This window comes from Halichoerus grypus, chromosome 10 (assembly GCF_964656455.1).
Source record: "Halichoerus grypus chromosome 10, mHalGry1.hap1.1, whole genome shotgun sequence".
Classification (NCBI taxonomy): domain Eukaryota; kingdom Metazoa; phylum Chordata; class Mammalia; order Carnivora; family Phocidae; genus Halichoerus; species Halichoerus grypus.
This window is the reverse complement of record NC_135721.1, coordinates 52,201,687-52,222,804: the sequence shown is the minus strand read 5'-3', so window position 1 is coordinate 52,222,804 and position 21,118 is coordinate 52,201,687. Positions and strand designations below refer to the sequence as shown.

The 21,118-nt window shown below is 42.8% G+C and overlaps 1 protein-coding gene across 2 annotated transcripts in view; it reads left to right on the top strand.

Annotated features, from left to right (window-relative positions):
* The first annotated feature begins 11,566 nt into the window (after nucleotides 1-11,566).
* ANTXR1 (ANTXR cell adhesion molecule 1) overlaps nucleotides 11,567-21,118 on the top strand; it is a 223,709-nt gene continuing 214,157 nt past the window's right edge. The window contains exon 1 of one of the 2 annotated variants that reach the window (XM_078056455.1): nucleotides 11,567-12,136. In XM_078056455.1, coding sequence (XP_077912581.1) covers nucleotides 11,985-12,136 — 152 coding nt within the window. In that variant the 5' untranslated portion in view covers nucleotides 11,567-11,984. The remainder of the gene's footprint in view (nucleotides 12,137-21,118) is intronic. The other variant, XM_078056456.1, reaches the window with a different exon arrangement.

The window sequence follows — 21,118 nt, the reverse complement described above, 5'->3', positions numbered from 1 at the left end:
CTGGTGGGTAGCCTCTTCCTCCCACCAAGCTGCCACAGCTGCCAGAAAAGATGCCTAGTACCGCCAGCACAGAGAGAGTGGAGCACAGAGCCCCATCTGAGTGCCTGTTAGTGCCCTGGCACCGCTCCACCTTTCTTCTCCTCTTACCCAGACACGCGGTAGGGATGGAAAAGGAATCTTCATTCACAGAGCACTCTGGGAGACTGGAGCAGAGAAAAATTGATAGATTGGGTCATGATTTTGCTTGAATTCAAGAAACAAGCCTCTCTTTTCCAAATTGATATGTTATAAGTCTTCTGAAACAGGACTGATACCATTTCAGTCTTCTGTTTGAGAAATTGAGGAACCGACTGTGAAACTACCTCAGTGAGAAACCTATTCTTGGCAGAAGCTCTGAGGACAGCTGTCCTTGATGAGACATCTGCAGTGTGGTGGGGAGCTCTCAGAACAATCAATGTGGACATTTAATCTTGCAACACCTAGCACATGGTACCTATTCATGTTATTTTTCTTCTAAGAACTTGGAAACCCTTTCCTTTGCTGTTGTATTAATAAAGCAGGTGTTTCTTTTGTGGTAAGAGGAAGAAGGAGGAGGAGGAGGAGAAGGAGAAGAAGGAGAAGGAGAAGAAGAAGAAGAAGAAGAAAAAGAAGAGGAAGAGGAAGAGGAAGAAGAAGAAGGAGGAGGAGGAGGAGGAGGGAAAAGGGGGAGGAGGAGAGGAAGAGGAAGAGGAAGAAGAAGAAGAAAAGAAAGGGGAAGGGGAAATGGAAGGGGAAGGAGAAACGTTCTGAGAATTCTGAGGGTCAGCTCTAAGACTTGCCACCTCCACCTGAGTTCCTTGGGATGCTCACTCTCAAACCACTCTCTCAGAGAACCCAGTTGCCAAGAAGCCCATGCCACCTGGGGAGGACACATGTACACCTAAGCTCCCAGTTGACAGCCAGCCTCAACTGCCAGTCATGTGAATGGACCATCTCGATTGTCTAGCCCAGTTGATCCTTTCACCGGCTGCAGCCCAGCAGATATCTTGCTGTGACTATGTGGGAGACCCCAAATTAGAGGTGTCCAACTGAGCCCTAGTGAACCCACAGAACTGTGAGCCATGATAATCAATTTCTGTTAAAGTCATTACATTTTGGAGTGGTTTCTTTGCAGCAGTAGATGACCAGAACACTGGCCAATGCTATTATCTCCACTGGCCACTGAAGTTCATGCAGGAGCCTGGTGGACAGAGAATCTGCCACTTGTTAATTTTCTCTTTCATCCCCGACCCACCACAGTCCACTCCTGGTTCTGGTCCCGCCTCCTCTTACCAGCACTGTCCAAACCCTCTGACAGAGGCTTTAGTGTTAGCTCAGCTCCTTCTCCCGCCATTTTCCTTCAAAGAGAAGGATGGTGGCCACAACGTGAGAAGGAAACAGGATTCTTTTGGCGGCAACTCAGGGAGAAGTGGACACGCACAGCCCCTTTCCCAGGAGCTGAAAGAGGACAGCTATTCCAAGTTCTATAAGCATGTGCATTTCCCTGCCACTCCTCCTAAAGGAAGACCTGGCCTCAGATGGCCTGAATTGACCCTTAAGGCTTTCAACTAGTAGACAGTCTTTGACCCCAAACATACTGCTATATTCAAGAGGCACTCTGAAAATCTGATTTCTCAGAAGTCTGCATTGACCTCTCTTGTTTTATACAAGCTCTGAGAGGCACAGGCTGATGGGCAGGCATATTGGGCCCCACAGAGTCGGGGATCTGCAGCATCTCAGACTCTAACAGGCCTCACCTTTCAGAGTCTGGGGGTGTTCCCAGGAACCCATTGACATTCTTGGAAACCCAATGCAATTAGAGCACTTATTTTCAAGGGATGCTTCCCTTCTCTGCTTGTTGTATATCTGCTCTGCAGAAGTCATTTTACAGTAATGAAACTAGCAACCCCATTTGCATTCTAGAATCTTCAACTTACGTAAGTCAAAAGAAGAAGCTTCATCACCCACTTACCTAAACACGACACAGTCATTTAAATGATTGAAGACATTTAGGTAGACTGTAAAGTGACAATACAAAAACCCACGTCCTGGCAGTAGAATAAAGAAACGTTGAAGTTCAGCGCCTTGTTAGGCAACCACTGCGCTATGAATGGAATCCAGGAAGCTTTTTCCCAGGAACTCAAGTAGTGGCCGAAAATCACAGAAAAAGGATTATCCTGTTTAAACTTAATCTTTCAAAACTTCTTCAATTCCTCCTCTTCCCTATTACGGACTTTCTTGGAGACTTTGTTACCCTCTTACGGACTTCCCTCTTAGCATTCCTTCTGCCATCTCAAAAGGTCACAAGGTGGAAAGAGCACAGGCGAGAAACCATCCTAGCTCTATTGCCTACAGGCGCACAGATTTTTAAAGAAAGTTATTTGACCTCTCTGAGCCTCAGGTTTTCACTCATGAAATGAGGATCATAATGTCAAAATCACAGTTGTTGTGAGTATGACATGAAATACAGCATCGGTGACCCCCTAGTAGAATTCCCGCCATGTGCTAGTTCATTTCCTTGGCCCAGGCTAACCTCTGCTTCGGTGCTCCGAATGCTACCTTCCTCCTCACGCCAGCACCACCTCTCTCCCCATCTCTCTCCCTGGTAGCCTTTTTCTCCTCCTTCTTCTTCCTCCTTCTCCCCCCTTCCCTCAGTCCCCCCTCCCTCACTCCCTCCCTCATTCCCCCTTCCCTCTCTCCCTCCCTCCATCTTCCCTCCCTCCTGCTCTCCCTCCCTCCTTCCCTCGCCCCATCTCCCTCCCTCTCTCTTTCTCTCCCTCGCTCTCCTTCTCCCTCCCAGACTATCAGCTTCTACATTCCCTTGTTCCTTCCTCAGTCCTGAATACCAACCAAAGCAATCTCCCAACTTAAAATAAAGAATCATACAAACAAGCAAACACAAAACCTCCTTCAGCCTTGCAGGTGGGCGAGTTTCTCTCCCACCTCCACCTTCCTTAGCCCAGCTACTGTCCCTTTACAGCTTCACAGCTAACTTGCCACTAACTACATCCACCATCTCTCCTTCAATTGATTTTTTGTTTCCTGAACTATTTGATTTGTAAAATTCACTTTTGCACTCTTATCCACATGAGTATTTTTCCTACTTGCCATGATAACCTACATACATTCTCAATGTTTCATGTAATAATGCACCGTGAACACTTTCTCATGTGTCACAGTCTTCATGTATTTTATTTTTAACAGCCATGTAATATACCATTTTGATAATGATCCAAAATTTTTTAACTTTTGAAATCATTCTAATGTTAGGCATTATTTTCCATTTTAATTACAACTGGGTGTGTTTTTGTGTGTGTGTACTTACTTATTTACATATATAAAATAAACAGTAATTTCTAAATATTGAGGGCAACACTAAAAATCATATACATAGTCATATATACTATGGATACCTATAATATGTATGTATATATATGGTTTTTATGTTGCTTTTTAATGTTTTATGTTGCTTCTACTATATATACATGAGATACACATGTGTATATGGTTTTTGTTGCTTTTATGTTTATAAATTGCTCTGTGCTCTATTTTTCAACTTTTTCAATTTTTTCAACTTTATTTTATAAATACCTCAGTGTATGGATATCTAGTCCATATGATTGTTATTTTCAAAGAAAACGTGACATCACACCATGCTAATAGTCCAATAGAATCAAACAGACTTACAGAATCTTTAGCAAAATCTGAAGCATCCCATTTAAAAAAATGTTTTTAGTTTTTACTCAAAATAATAAAAGCACATCAGTTAAAAGTCAAATTGTCTAAAAGTCATATAGCAATGTCCCTGTTTTTTGCCCCACCAACCTCCATGGCTCCCAGTCCCCATCCCCTTTCAACAATTTAGCTAATTCCACCATTTACACATTGCCATGTTTCCAAATGATATGCACACACTGAATCTATTTTGATTCATAAATCTCAAACATTTTCCATTGACTTTCTATTTCAAAGGTGAGATTTAGCTCCCCTGTGTCAATTACAACAAGGTAGCTACTGATTTCTTTCTTCCCCTTTGGCAGTATACTCTTAGGAGATCTTTGTTCTCCTCCTATCTGGATTGGCAGCACTCTAAACCATCTGCACCACCATCATCGTGGGATGTCCCTTTGCTGTCATCCTAAGAATTCTCTTTGTCTTTACCTTGAGTTGGTGTATAGTCAGGGTTCTCCAGAGAAATAGAACCAACAGGATATATATATAGAAAGAGAGATTCATCTGTTGCATATAATACCCAGTGCTCATTACATGAAGTGCCCTCCTTAATTCCCATCACCCAGTTACCCTATCCTCCCACCCACCACCCCTCCAGCAATCCTCAGTTTGTTTCCTATAGTTAAGAGTCTCTTATGGTTTGTCTCCCTCTCTGATTTTGTCTTGTTTTATTTTTCCCTCCCTTCCCCTGTGCTCATCTGTTTTGTTTCTTAAATTCCACAGATGAGTGAAATCATATGGTATTTGTCTTCCTCTGAGTAACTTATTTCACTTAGCATAATACCCACTAGTTCCATCCACATCGTTGCAAATGGTAAGATTTCATTTTTTTGATGGCTGAGTAATATTCCATTGTAGATATATACCACATCTTCTTTATCCATTCATCTGTCGATGGACATCTCAGCTCTTTCCATATTTTGGCTATTGTGGACATTGCTGCTATAAACATTGGGGTGCAGCTGCCCCTTCGAATCACTATGTTTGTGTCCTCTAGATAAATGCCTAGTAGTGCAATTGCTGTTGACCCTCATTTCTTATCATTCTCTTCACTAGCCCAGGGTGGTGTGCAAGCACACTCATAACTTCCACTTATACACTCATGGCTTCAAAGGTTCTTCAGCATGGGCATCATTCCTGCATGTAAGAATTACATATATAAGCTTCTTTTGGATTCTAATTTTCCAAATAAAAATGAAGCAGCAGTATCAATTAAGAGTGAAGGAGGAAATATCGAAAACTTTGAGAGTTTGAGAAAACTTTCTCAGAGAGGGAGGAAGTAACCCTAATAAAGATACAGGTAGGACAATTCAACATATATCTGAACTATAGCAGTGATGAAGACTAAAAAATATGGTTATTGTTGTTTTAATTTTACGCTAGGAGAACCTGATTTATGGGGAACTATCAAAGTGTGGAAAAGGTATTCCAAAAATGCTACTATATATGCATACAGTTTGCCAGATTTGGATGTTTTCCTTTCCTTTTTTTTTTTCCCCTCTTTTCCCACAGTCCCTAGATTAACCACATGATTAAGAACAGCATTTTAAACTGATCTCATTACTTATTAAGTTTATGATAAACTCCCTCCATACTTCAATTTTATAGTTTCTGTTTTTGAGACACCAACTTGTAAAGTTTTCTTATCTGCCACCTGATTTCCTTCTGCCTCTGAGCAAATCTGGTTTCTAGAGGACAGTATTCTGGGAATGAGTTTTATTTCTTCCTCGTTAGCTCTTAGATTTGTAACAATTACACTGGATTTTTCCTCCATTTCAACTGAAGGTGATAATTCTATGCTGTAGGGGCTCTTAGTCATTTTATGTGTTTATTGATTGACCTCGCTATCTTTTTTGACTTAAGCTCACATTTTAAGTGTCTAAATTTATGACCATGATTAAGATTTCAGAGCAGGTCAGTCCTCAATCTTTGATGACAAATATGATTGAAAAGAAAACAAACCTGGGAAGCAGTACCATCCATGTCTTGAGCTCAACTTATTTTGAAAGGAGTTTTATCTAGATTCAGGAATCAGTCCTGATCCCATGGGGCAGAGAGGCCCTCTCACAATGAATGACATAGGACTTCTCCACTCTTACTTTGGCCACAGTAAGGGCAAATGTTTTTATGTTAGAGGTTCCAGAATGAGCCTACTTCTTAAACATCTATCTTGGACACACATTCAGTTGAGCCTGAAAACCTATGCCAGAAAGTTAACCCAGGTCTCCCAAGCGTTTCCTTAAGGAGTCAATGCTCAGAGGCAAACTCATGAGGTAAATGCAGAGTTACTAGTTACAGCTCTGCCCCAAGCCCTCTGTACCCTGATGATCTGTGATGGATCATGAATAGGAACAAGGATCCTGGGTATTCCTTAAGCAGCCCAGACCTTGGTCTCTTTGTCATGGGATCCTCCCTGATCACTTTTGGATCTCCTTAAGGAAGGAGTATCTCATTACCAGCAGGAAGAAACATTTGTCATGTCTTAACTCATTCACATCCTGGGACAACTCAAAGAGTTGTAGTTCAACAGTACATCTCTGAGGATTCCATTACTTTAGACCTAGTTCTCCTTAGAATTGGCATGGTGGGGTAGAAGGGACATGTTGAGTTTCCTCTAGAAGAGAGGTTAACCAAATTGTATCAATACCTATTTATGCATTTGTGTCTCCCAAGTAAATTATGCAAGGTCCATGTGTTATTCATCTTTGTATCTTCAGTGTAGGCACAGGGCCTGCCCTATAGTAGATATCCAAAAACTATTTTTGAATGAATGAATGAGTTAATGAGGAAAAATAAGGAAGGTTCTTTTCTAGGGATTGTTAGATCTTAAAAAAAAAAAAAAAAAACAGTATCAGAAAGAAGTTTCAATTATTATAACATTAGATCTAAAAACCAGCCTCAGAAGAAAAAGCATCACTGATTATAACCATTTTCTCAGACATTTCTTTAGAGTTTAGCTATCTAGCATTCTTGGCTAGCAGAAACAGTATTGCTGCCAATAGATTTTTGATAGCTCCAAAGTATGTTTTCTGTTTGTTTTCTGCATGTATCCTAGGAAATCTTCAAATCCCAGTAGTTCCTGGATGAGCTAGAATCTTCACCTTTGCATTTCTCAGAGTTCATAATGTGAATGCACATGGTACAGAAACAGCTTTGTTTCACTGGTGGTAGAAAAATCAAACACCCTGAAAGTGGTTCTTCGAAATTTATTCGTCTCATCTCTAGAAGAAATTCACAAGCAATTCCCCAGAATCCCACAATAACAATAAAAGCCAACATTTATTGTGTGTTTCCTGAGGACTACCCATGACACGCATTATCTCATTGAAACCACACAACTCAATGAAGTAGGTAATATTTGTAACCCCATTTTGCAGATGGGAAGCTGTGTTATGGACAAGTCATATATCTTGTTAGTAATGTCACCTGGTTAGTAATGGCTTTGCCCCAGATAGCCTGTGTGCAATTATGCTATTAGTGTGCTGTCCTGATTAATACTCAAAACAGTTTATGGGAATTACCGTTAATTCTACAATAAATCTAATCAGAGATGAACATGTGAAGCAAGAGCGAAAAGAAATTGGCCGCTATAAGACTGTGTGGTCTGTGAAATTGTATGTGTCCCTGAAATCCCCGCATCTCTTTCTGATATTCTACAGATATAGGTATCTTGAAAAAGCTCCATTGGTTATTACAGAGTGAGTAAACCTCTTTGCCCTCACCTTCTTGGTACCCCTTCCAAATATTCTTATCATGTTCACACACTTTGAGAGCTACGGGTTTGTCTGGCTTGGGACTTGGACACATAGTAAAAGTGTCAAAGGAGTTATGGGCTTGACAGGCCTAGGTAGATTTCGTCTGGTATCTTCAGTTATAAATTGGTCTGGGTTCTCTGAATAAGACCCTGGTCTTGAATATGCTTAAATATGCCAGGGCTGAGCAGAACTGGACAGAAAAGGGCTTTACTTGGTCTTGTGCTTGGGTTTTTGCTGGCTTTACGTTGTCTGATATAGTCTTCCACTGGGCATTTGTAAGCTCTGGGCTTGTCAAGACCCTGGACTGTACTGGTCCATTTTATCTCTCTTCTGGGTTCTGGGTTGGATTGGCCTGATCTCTGATCTAGATGAAATGAAGATTTTGTTCAGCAAGGTTTTGAGCCCTTATGAGAGATCTGGGACAGATTCTTTTCAGGATATGCTGGCATGAATTATGGATTATTCTCTTGGTTAAGACCTTATAGGAATGTGTCTTCCTTGTTGTGCCTGCTGTGTTAGGCTTTGAGTTTTGGCTAGACTCTAGCTGGATTGGGCTAAGAGTGGATTGGTGATTAAACTTCATGCTGGGCTTGGGTGTGATTTAGGAAGGATTATGATGGTTTGCAGGCTTAGCTGAGCTTCACTGTAAACCAGATTAAACAGGATCTGTCCCTGGGCCAACACTAACTAAGATATGAAATTAGCTCATTTTTGTTCAGGGCTCTGAATTGATCAGAGTAGGGTTGTAGCCGTGTCAACAGGATTTCAAGGGAGGTACTGGATTAAATTGATCTTCAAGGTAGTCTGGGCTGGGCTTTGGGTGGGCGATTAATGGGATACTGGATTCAGTGTAGCTTTGAGTGTTTCTGAGCTGAGGCTGTGAATAACCTGGCCTATGAGATGTCATCAGGGTATTTGCTCTAGACTATGATTTTGCCCTTGGGCCTAAAATCATGACTAGTACCTTTGCTTTTCTTTTGACCAAAAGCCACTATTCAATGGATTTGGATTCTTTAGAAACTTTGTTGTTCTGAATGATAAATTCCTTGTAGGAAGGCTGCCTTGACCTTTTGCAAATGGTAGTCCTACGGAGGACAAGCACGAAGGAAATCTCATGACAATGAAAAGAGACTATTTTACTGTTATTTTGCCTTAGGAAGTTATGTGATACCACCAAAGTCCACGGACCAGTAGGAACTACAAGAACCTGGCAAACATTGGACCTACTTGGTTGACCCAAAATTTGGTAGAAGGTGTCAGATCTGTCTGTATTCTGTCCCTATTTTGGACAAATATTTCTAAGGAAAGAATTTCCCAAGTTTTCTTGGGTAGTCTGTGTTATCTGGAGCATTTTCCAGAACTTTTGTCAAGAACCCAGACAAATGGTTAAGTGCCCTCTGAAACTCTTGAAAGTTACATGGAACGTTACCAAGACAGGAAAAAAAATTTTTTGACAGCTTGACAAAAGGGGCTCAGTCACATATTGGAGGTGGGGGGCAAGTATGGGACAGTGAATCACTGGAGGCTGGTAGACAGGCAGGTCATACTTAACAATTTCTATCTCAAAGAAGGAAATCTGGAAAATTCAGTTACAACAGTAGTGCAGGACTAAACCCTTAAGACAATCAGTCTAGTAAGACAAACTCTCCAATCTTTTGGAGGGCAGGGCATTTGAAATTTCTGGTATCCTTAAGTATCCTGGGATCCTTCCTTACGGAATGTAAAACATTCAAACATTCACAAGTTACCCTCTCTACTTCTTGAAGGAGAAGCTTCCCCTTCCTAGTAACCCAGTGCAGTCCAACACCCACCAGCACTACCTCCCTGGAATCTCCTTGGTGACACAATGACACGTGTCAGATCAGTGGGGTTTTCTTGGGGCTTATGCTCTTGACTTTCACAGCTTGTGACACTCTTGACTGCTTCTTCCTCCAAGAAACTTACCCTTACCTTGGCTTCCAGATTACCATTCAAACACTTCCACTTACATGATTAGTTTGCCTGCACTTCTCCATCTTCCGAAATTTTTATCCATGGCCCCAACATCACAGTTTATATCGTTCTTCCACTGACTTGAGTTTGAGAGGCAGAGGAGTTTGCTTAGGCATCTCTTAGCTGTAACATGAATCTGGGAAATGTTAGCAGGAACCCAATGAAGACTCTCCTTCCCAAGTTCTCCTCCAGCCTCAACTGACTGATCCACCTCTCCCATTTCCCTACATGCACTAATTATAAGGCTTCTATATCCCAACAACCGAAGGAAAATGTTGCCAGTTCAAAGAAACTGATAATGTCTCCTCTTGCAGACTTGTTGAACCATCATGTTGCTATTACACCAAGAGTTTCTTCTGTCCCTGTTATTGACTCTGGATAGCTTTGTTCTACTTCAGAGATATGGAAAAACAAGAGTTGCACAGACTAAGTCTAGAGTATTTTAACCTCCTCCCAATTATTTTTTTCCTGAGAGCAGTAATTCCTAAAATGTAGGTGTCAATAGGTGTTGTTTGACAAGAACAGTTTCAGGGCCAAGTAAGTCTGGAAAATACAGTTAAACGTTTTTTTAAAGAAATTCTCAAAGCTTTAATGTGACAATAGGATTTTCTAGTTATCTATTATTCCATAACAAGTTACCCCCAATATTAGAGGCTTAAAACACTAATAAACAATAATTATCTTATAATTTCTGTGGGTCAGAAATCTGGGATTGGCTTAGTTGAGTATTTCTAGCTTGGGGTCTCTCACAAGACTGTAGTCAAGATGTTGACCAGGGCTGCAGTCATCTGTCAGTTTGGCTGGGGCCGGAGGGTCCACTTTCAAGGTGAGTCACTCACGTGGCTGGCTATCAGCGGGGCATCTCAGTTTCTTGCCACATGGATGCCTCCATATAGCTGCTTAAGTGACGTTTTGACAGGGCAATGAGCTCCCCCGAGCAAGTTATCCAAGGAGCCAGAAGGAAACCACAGTATCTTTTATGACCTTGCCTCAGAAGTCACACATCATCATTTCTGTCATACCTCATCAACTGCCCACAAAACAGTGTTATTCAGTGTGTGGGGGTGTGTTAACACCAGGAAAGAAGGGACATTGAGGATCCTTTTGGAGGCAGGCTGGTGCAATGCTTTATGAGTCCCCCAAACTTATTTGACAACAAAATGATTGTTTAATGAAGCATTCCAAGACACTAGGTTTCCATGTTATAGCTGGTGGGGGAAAACCACCATGGATGGTCACACTGGAGAGTAAGTGTCTTAGAGGATTACAAATGAGGGGAAGATGTGTCTGGAGAAATAACTCTGGAAAATGGAGCACTGAGGACTCCCCAGGTGGAAGATCTATGAAGCTGAAACTGAGTTCCTGCCTGGATCCACTCTAAAGAGGACCCCTCACTTCAGAGAGGCTAGCACAGGACTCCCCTGCTGGTCCCAAATGATTTGGAAAGTCCATACTCTTGTAAGCTGTTTACTCCCTCTGTCCTAAATCAAAGATGGGGTGAAAAAGGTCAAAGTTCACAGGCTGTAAAGAAGAACGTCTCACAGAATCTTTAAAATCTGGAGATGGAGACAATCTAGAATGCCCTGCTGTTCCATGCCAGGAGCAACCTTTTCTTTGGGATTGTTTATGTCCAGCCACAAGACTGGACCCCAACAGACTCTTTTATGATCTGTACTAATAGTACAGTAAGGTCGCTGGCATGAGTCAGATCACAAAGACCCCCTTCTTCTCTACTTCATTTGCACAAAGGTGCAAAGGTCCCAGCCCGAGGGTCGGAGCCAAGGTACTTGGAGGAAGTAATTTTTCATCAAATGTTTACAGCGACCTTATCAGCAGATACAGGATAGGAAAGGAGAGGGCAGGGAGAGAGCGAGCGAGAAGTAGGAATGGGGAAGAAATACTGGAGAAAGAAAGGGAAGGTGCATGAGAAAAAGAAAAGAATAAGAAAACACGCACAGCCGCACTCGCGCGAACCCCGAAGGGCGCTTTCGCCATCTTCGGCCACAAGGTGGCACCCTTTGAACTTTCTTTCTACCCGCCCCCCCCCCAAAAATGAGACGGGGGGAGGGGGGCGAGAGGAGGGAGAAAAGGCAAAGCACTCTCCCAACCAAGAACAATTTGAAAACCCACCCCATAATATTTAAAAGCTGGGACAAAGAAGCGTCGGGACGGAACTGCTTCAAAACTGCAAAACGTCAGCGGAGCCTCCGGAGGGGTCCGCCGCCCGAGTCAGGAGCAGCCCCTTTAAAAAAGCGGAGTACAGTATTGGGATTCTTGAAACCTGAAACCTAGAAACAGAATCGAAGCGGAAACCAGAAGGAAAACCTTGAACTCCTCCAGACAATTGCTTCCGGGGAGTTCCAGGAGCGCGAGGGGGAATAAAGGGCCCGCGAGCAGGGCCCCTCGGATGGCGCGTCCCTGAAGGTCCTGGCCAGTTCGAGGCGCGTGGGAAGCAGAGGACCCTACCCTCTCCCTGGGCTGCAGGTCATGGCCACCGTGGAGCAGAAAGCCCTCGGCATTGGCTTCAAGTGTCTCTCCTTGGCCACTTTTGTGCTCATCTGCGCCGGGCAAGGGGGACGCAGGGAGGAAGGGGGTCCAGCCTGCTACGGGGGATTTGACCTGTACTTCATTTTGGACAAGTAAGTGTCTCGCGTTGTTGCATCCTAGGCTCAGCTGATGATGCTCCCTGCCGGGCTGGGCTTGTTAACAGCATCGCTTCGGGACAGGCGCGCGTCTCAGGGGACCCAGAGGGACCGCGGGGGGTGGCCGCGGCCCCGCGCTGCGCCTCTGTCGCGGAGTGCGCCTCCCCATCTTCGCTGCCCGAGCCCGCAGGGGCGTCGCTGCTGGTTCGGGGAAAAACCTACTTTCCGCCTTGCTTTCTGTGACCGAGGAGCACGCAAGGGAGTGTGAGGATGCTGTTGACCTAACACGTTTCTGTGAATCCTTTCCATTTGCTTTAGAAACCTGGTGAGAAGGGCGTGCTTTGGAGAGGTAGAACTTCCAGGCGCGGCTGGAGTGGGTTTTGAAAAGTCAGTCATGTCTTTAAACAAAAACAACAACAACAAAAAAAACCACATGCTGTCCTACATAGTGTATTTTGCCTTTGTTCCTAATAACACAGTGCACGCTGACTGGGCAATTAGTGAAAACAGAAGGCGGATTTCTCAACCTAAACACTATTGGGTTTTAGGCTGAGGAATTCTTTGTTGTGGGGCCATCATGTGCATTGTAGGATGTTTAGCAGCATCCCTGGCCTCTCCCCAGTAAGCCGGCTCCATGCTCCCTCTCTTTTCCGCCCTAGCCCCCCAGTCTCACATTGGCGACGACCAAAATTGTGGCTAGACGTTGCCAAAAGTGCCCTGTGGATACATTCCCGCCCGCCCCTCCTGGGCTTGGGACCTCTGATTCAGACGGATTCAAGTTCTTGGTAATTCCACTGGTGGGCTACCAGGGAGGCGCAGGAGCCCTGGTTTCCTTACCAAAAAGGATAGTGGCTAGGCTTCAGGTCTCTGCTCAACGGAGAGCTGAACTCTGACCAATTAAACACTTCCCAAGTCCCCTCAGATTTGCCAAGCCACAGCCATTCAAGGAAGCTTTATGCTATCTGCTAAAACCCAGCTTCAACAATAAAAAGCCCCTCGGAGAAGATCCATGCGCATTAAAAGTATGTGAGCTCTCTGGTGCCAGGAGAGACGCTTGCTGAAACAGTGGCGGAGGATGAGTTTCACAGACTGGAAAGTATTTGGGAGTTGGAAAAAGAGGCCTGCAAAATAAGTTGGCCAGCGAGACACCAAATGTGCTTTGCAGTTGCCCCTGGAGTTTGATTTTTCCGTAAGGGCTGTTTTGAACTCCAGATTCTTTGGATGAAAAGTGAGAACTCTTTCTTAGAGATTTATGAGAAGGTGGATACTGAAAATATACTCCAATACTAAGAAATGGAATTTCTTTTGTGACTTCTAGTGGCTGGGAGCAACAGCTCACAGATTCAGAGACTGTGTCTGAAAACAGTCAGAGGTGCCCATCATGGTGCTTTCCTCCCCCCGCCCACCCCCCCAAAAGCCAGTTGAGCAGGACACACAGGAAGACTTGAAAAAATGGACAGAACCACCAAGTCCCTGAATGGAGTGACTCCATACTGTAGAGATAATCAAGTTCTCCCCAAATTAATTTGAATTGAATTGAACTCTTAAATCAAAGTTCTGAAAGAATTTATTTTGGTGGTGAGAGGAATTTAACAAAATGATTCTAAGTTTATCGTAGAGACAGAAACCTGGTAAAAAGAGGTAAAGCATTTTTAGAGAAAGATGATGAAGAAATACCTGTAAATATTAAAATGTATCATAAGGCAAATTATTCCACCCAGGATGGTAAAGGCCAAAGAACAGGTAGACAGGATAGAAAATCTAGAAAGAAATCCAGGGACATGAGAGTATTTAGTGGAAGTTCAAGTTGGTGGGGAATTAATTTGTTATTTTAAAAAATAATTCTTGGGGCGCCTGGGTGGCTCAGTCAGTTAAGCATCCCACTCTTGATCTTAGCTCAGGTCTTGATCTCAGGGTTTCCATGCTGGGGCATGGAGCCTACTTAAAAAAAAAAAAAAAAAATTCTTGGACAAATGGTTGGTAGCATGGGAAAAGAAAAAAGGTTAGGTTTATGTTTTACACCACACACCAAAATAAATTCCAGAAGGACTGAAAATTTAAATGTTTACAATGAAAGGATGAAACAACCGGAAGAAAATTTAAATGACTATTACTGTAATCTTAGGTTTAGAGCTCTTAAAACAGGACAGAAGCAATAAAGAAAACTATGAAAATACTTAAATATATTCAAGTTTTCCATTTCCGTAAGTGAAAAAAATGTCAGAGATAAAAGATAATAAAAAGTTACAAAAGCTTTTGTAACATCAATTACTCCTCAAAGATTGGCCTTAATATATAAAAAGCAGTTTTAAAAAGATGAGCACAGTAGAGAACAATAAACAAACAAAAAATGTCAACTTCACTAGTAATCAAAGAAATGAAAAAATCAAACAAGTTGTAATTTTTATTAAGTTGGCAAAGGTTTTTTTAAAGATTACAATATTCAATATTGGCCAACTTGTGGGAGGTGGGCACTTTCCTGTCTTACGAAGGAAAATATGAATTTATGTAGTCTTTCAAGACTGGTGATGTCCAATGGAACTTTCTGTGATGATGGAAATGTTCTATCCCTGCTCTGGCCAGTTAGTGTCTATTAGCCATAGGTACCTCTTGAGCAGCTTGAAATGTGGGTAGTGTAAACAAGGAAGTGAACTTCTTATTTTGTTTATTTTTAATTAATTTTAATTAAAACAGCCACATGTGGCTACTGTATTGGATAGTGCAGACAAGGGGGTAATTAGGCAACATGTATCAAATGCTTTTAAAAAAAAATGGGGTTCTACTTTTCCATCTAGCAATTCTATGTCCTAAAGGAAAAATCCAAGATGGTCTCAAACAAGTGACTATATGTATGTTCCTGGCAGTGCTATTTATAATAATAAAGCTGAAAATTACCTAAATCTAACAATAGTGGATTTATTAAGTAAAGCATGGTATAGCATAGTATTGAATATGCATATTTTATGTGCTCATAATCTACCCTTAGGTGAAAATACAAGCACAGACATTATGTACGTTACGATGCTACCTTTGTAAAAAAGCTAAATACATACGTGTATTTCTTGATTTACCTAATATATAATTGTATTTGTCTAGAAGGTAAGATTTTTAATTTTGTGTGTGTGTGTGTTTTTCTGAACTTTCCAAGTTTTCTGTTATGAGCATATGTTACTCTTATATTCAACAAAAACAAGTTACTTTGAGTTTTTAAAGAATTGTTTCAAGTGTGAGGAGGGTCTCTAACTAGCATGCTGAGCTCCAAGCACATGATTATAGAGGCTGCTTCTTCTTTTATATTTAATCCTGGAGTAAATTTCTAAATGCATCATAGGATACTCTGCAGTGCGTTGGGGACCCAAACATGCTCCAGGAAAGAAATGATGGGGGCCCCTTTGCAGGCACCTACCTTTATTTTTAGGTGGACTCCTCTGACTTCTTTTAGTTGTCCCACAGCTTGAAGAGAGAGGTGTTTTCATGCTGAATGAAAAAATTGCTAGCCCTTGATGGTCTGCACACTTCCAGCTTGCGGTCTCAATCCAGGCTGATGTGTGTGAATGCCGGACTCAGAGCTGGGGGATGGGCCAAAACGCAGTGATTGCAAAGAGGCCTGTGGTCGTCCCTAAAGACATGGTCTTCTGTCCTAGAAAGAACCTTCTCAGACAGTGCTGTCCAGCACCCAACCACAGCAGAGTGGAAGGGAAAAGAATGCTGACTCACTTTTTCCTTGGGCATCTAAGATACTTTGGCTGGCTAGACACTGTCTACAGGCTGAAACTAAGGGATCCCAGGGCACCTTTCTTCTCCCCAGCCCTCAACTCCCTTTTTCTCAGTGAATGGTTCTCTTCTTTTCCATGACATTAAAAGTCAGCTCATTTCAGGTTTTAGCAGGATGCATCTCTGGCCTGGAGAGAACCCAGATTATGCATTTAATGGAACATCATGTTTTCTCAACCAGGAGCAAAACTTCATAATGATAACCTAGACTACCACAGTAACACAATAGGGCATTATTAGTGGCTTTGGCGACGGGGCTGGTGGACTGGGCTTCACAAGGCTTTATACTGATGGAATTTCATGTTCATTTAAACATGCTTTTCTGGTTACAGTCAGGAAAAGTAGATTGCTGGGAATTCAATCAGGGATTTGAAAAGTCAGATTTGGAAGGTTCTATCCAGAGAAAAACAGGCAAGGAGCAGCTAGCCTCCTTGAAGTCTTCCAGGGGTCCTCTAAGATTAACGCACCCTGTTGACTGACCCATGGATATAAATGTAGCTTTCCATTTTCCCAGGGCTCCTCTGTCATGATACTATACGTTTATGTATCATATAGTGGTCTATTTTGTAGAGAACAATTAGTTACATAAATGGAAAAAGTGGCTTCTCCACCATGAGTCTTGGGGAAGGGCTGGCTATATTCATGTGCGCCCTAAAGACTTCAAAAATAGATGGTGTCAATAGCAGGAGGAGTGGAGGAGACAGTGGGGTGGAGAGGACAGTAAGCACTGAATAGCTTTATTGATAGGACCTTCCAAAGCCACAGCCCGCCACCCGGTATATCCTTATATCTGTAAAGGCCCTCCACAGGCTCAGCGTGGGTTCCTTTCCCATTGGAGCCCCCAACTCCTCCCTCTGCTACTTCCTTTCTGTCCAGCTCCAGTTTTCTCTTTCTCTTCTCCCCACACAAGGGGACCCCATTTTGCCGCTCACCCAGAATTCCACCCTTAGCACCACAATCAGATGATCCCGGACTGGTGATGATCTGTAGGACCACTGCTTTGTGTTACTCTCCAGGGACGTGGTCATTAAACAGATGTTTGTAGCATTAGACTGGAAATTTCACCATCGGGTATGGTATCATTTTCCTGAGAAAATACCTCTGGGTTCCCAACTACTGACTTACAGAAGAAACCATTCGAGTCAGAACTAAAGTCTCCCACCACTTACGCATTCTCACAAGTGCCCCGAAGACAAGCTTGCTCGGTAGCTAAGGCAAAGCACTAGTGTCCCGAGTTTACAGATGAGAAAATCGTTAACCCTCTGTTCAACCCACTGGATGAAGGACCTGCGCAAGGACGATGTCTGCTCCTGACTCCCAGCCTTGCTCTTTCCACTCATTGCTGCCCTGTGTAGTTGGGTTATAATGAGAAGCACATAGCAGTCCAACTAGAGGAACTGGGTGGATTCCAGGAATTAAAAATCCCTGCATCAGGGTTTCAGTAAATGATGGTACATAAGGCAGTCCACATTATTTAATTGAGGAGCTACTGCTCTGCTTTCAGATCAGCTATAGTTGATTGAAGTTTCGGGGACTCCAACCCCCTGCAGCCCACGGAGATCCTTCAGAGATCTGGGGGGTTAACTGATGGTTAGGACTCTAAGGTACATTCAGGATATCTGATGAAGATGCGCTTAAAGGTCCAATAAATTGTTAATTTGTTCAGATTGAATCTGATAGAAAAAGGAACTTCGACTCTGTAGATGTGTTGAAACAGAGGTAGCTTGTTTTCAGGAATACTTAGGAAGAGGGCTTCGAGAAATGAAATTGCAAAATTAGCTCTGAATAAGGAAACAAAGATCCATTACAAGGTATCTTGAAAATGCTACCATAATAATTCTAAAAGGCATCATTAAAAAAAAAAGTTTCTCAGGGGCCAGGAATCTCTCTTTTCTTTCCTTCCTTCTTCCTTCCTTCCTCTTCCTTCCTTCCTTCCTTCCCTCCTTCCTTTCTTTCTTTTCTTTTTGTTTTTCTTTTCTTTTCCTTCCTTCCTTCCTTTTCTTTTTTCTTTCCTTTCTTTCTTCCTTCCTCCCTTCCTTCCTCCCCCCTTCCTTCTTTCCTTCCTTCCTTCCTTCCTTCCTTTCTTTCTCTTCTTGTATTGAAATGGATTTTATGGTTGGTTTTAAATGTTTCTCCAGTTAGGTTCCAGGTTTGGAGAGGACTTATTAGACTAGGTAATAGTTGGTAGAACTGCTTACAAATTGGAAGGTTTGGCATGTGGGCCAAAAATAAAAATAAATAAGGCTAAGTGTTTTGTTTTGTATTTCTGTCTGGGTCAGCCAAGTAATTACCTCTAGTTTCCTTAGCTATGGAGACCTGGTAAAACTCAGTGTCAAGTTGAGAATAGAATCCAGGAGTGTTGGAGGAAGGCGCCCGTCCTAAGATAACCTGTAATTATCTTCAAGTGTTAAAGGGCTCCCAGAGGTCCAGAAACAAACTCTGGCAACCCTTTGCAAGACTTGGCTGTCACATAAATGCAAATGGGATTTGCTTTCTGCTAATTTAGAATGTGTGTCTATTTTTGATGTGTGGCCAAGAGAACTGGATTTTGCCTTTCCCAGTGATCACTCAGCAACAAAAGACACAGTGGATATTTGGACATTTCCTGACATGTTTCCCAGACATGCCAGTTTCATACTGAAAAAAGTAATCAGGTTTCTTCAGCTTGGCTGATACTTACATTCATTTGGCATAAATGCTTTTTCAATTCCAATCACAAGTGTGTACTCAACTAAAGATATGGATAACACAGTGTCAGTTGCAAGCAATGTCCCATTCTGGGAGCTGCAAAGGATATAAAAGAAGCAAGAAGCAGTCCCAGACTATTTCCTTTTTAGGGAGAAGGACATTAGAAGGACTCGAGGCAGCCAAAGCTAAAGGCTCCTAGAGGATTTGGGGTAGGGGGCAAGTAAAGTCAATTTTAGATCAACAATAAGGAAAAATAATAAGTAACATTTACTGAGCCCTTGCTACCTGCCAGGCACTGTGGTTAAGTGCTTTCCCTGTATTACCCCATTTAGTCTTTACAACCACATAAGGTTAGTACAGTCATGATCACCATTTGACACATGAAGAAACTGAGGTTTAGAAAGGTCAGCCAAGGTCACTCTACGTGGTGAAACTCAGCCTCAAACCCAAGCCACTCTGACTCACGATCTACGCACAAAGATGAAAAATATCTAAACATGCAAAAGAACGTTGAATCAATCAGGATAGGTTAAGTTATGCTGTGGTAACAAACAATCCCCCAAATCTCTGTGACTAGAAGCAACAAAGGTCTAAACCTTGGTTTATAATCTCTGCCTGCTCTGCATGTCGGATGGGGGTCAGCAGGGGCTCTGCTCACGGTAGTTGTTCTGGGAGCCAAGCTGCTGGAGATGCCTTCTTAACACCAGCTTCCAGCATCACAGCGGCAAGGGAAGAAAACGCCAGAGGGTCTCTCACTGGCGATGAAATGCTCCAGTGGGAGTTGATACGCATCCTTCCACTGACAATCCCTTGGTCAGAACTAGTCACTTGGCCTCACCCTATGGAAAGAGGGTGAAAAATTCCGTCTTCCCGTGTATCTAAAAGGAGAGGAAAGCCAGATATGGGTGGGCATTAAAAACCTTTACTGCAAACCTATAATTATACACTGCTTTGGCCTGAGTAAGCAAGAAAGGAGTAGTCACTGAGAGAGGGCAAAGAAAATTAAGACTGATGGGAAAGGGTTGGTTTTGAGCGAGATCTTGTATTTATTCATCAACCTGGGATTACTGTCAGAAGTGATAGTTCAAATCCACCCATGAGGCAGTGACTGGCTCCTGCTCTTTTCCTCCCTCCCCATTCCTCCCACATCTTAGCGGGCAGAGAATGAAATTAGATTCATGGAAAGCAGAAATGGAGGTTGGACAAGCACCCCTGCCACCTTTGTATTACATGGATATCTGAAAACTAAGAAAATCTTTTTCCATAGTTTATGGAATATGAGGGAATATGAGAGGCTGGCAAGGGAGAACAGCCCCCGGGACACTGCAGCAGCTGGTCAAGAGGATGCCCGAGTATTGAGGAGGCTGATTCAAATCTTGAATCAAATACCAAATGTGTTTCTCAGTGAGGGTGCTGTTGGCATTGTTGGTGGGACATTTTTTCAGTATGGGGCACTGTAGGATGCTTAGCATTTCTGATCCTTACCTTGGAAATGCCATTAGCCTTCCTGGTCATTGTGATAACCAATAAATAAATGCCTCCACATTTATTTCTGAATGCCTTGCTATGAGATGATACCACCCAGGTTGAGAACCCCTGACTGAAAGACTGCAGGGTGGAGTAAGACATGGCAATGATGTTGATTCCTAGCACCCCTGGACTACATCTGAGCATTTTGTCTGGAAGAAATGAGAAGGTTTCAGTGATAAGGGCCAGTGGAAATTGTAGACCTTAGGAATGAATGGGTTCAACCAGTAGTTCTCAACCAAGGACCAAATCAGAATCTGAGGAGGCCGAGGCAAGCATGTCTATTTTGGAAAAGCTTCCCAGGTGATTTTGATGTGGGTCTTTCCCTCTCACAATAAGTGGTAAGATTGAACAGGAAGACAAGGAAAGCTGCCCCATAATGATGGCCTTTCTCCTCGATGGTGAGGATGTAGCTGAGGCAGCAGGCACCTCAGAAATGGACACCAAGCAGAGCTCTTTAGACAGTGGTAGGAAAGCCCAACCTGACATGGAGAAGACAGAGCGGAGGTCAGCTAGGCCATGCACTGCCCTCTAGTGTTACCAGGCTCTAGCATGTGTGCTTACATATCTAAGCCGTGGTACTTGCTAGGACAGTCCTTTGTCCCCTTTCTGTCAAGACCTCATGCATGAAATGTGGCCCCGGGGCCTTATGGGAATGAACCAAGACTCAAGCACAAGGTTTAAGAGAGCCAACTTCAGAATCAGACATCGCTGGCTTTAAACACCAGCTCAGCCTTTTCACCAAGCTTTGTGACCTTGGTGAAAATTACTTAGCCTCTCTGAACCTCAGTCTTCCAATCAATAAGATAGGTATTAACATTTTGGCTTCACAGAAGTGTTGTAAAGTGTTGTAAATAATATTAGATTAAAACCTTTCAGGAAGTATTTGGTATGTGAGTACCCAAATGACAGATGGTTATGGTGATGATGCTCGTGGTGGTCCTGGTGGTAGTGGTAAATACCCCAGGAGAAAGGGGGTGTGGTCCTCTA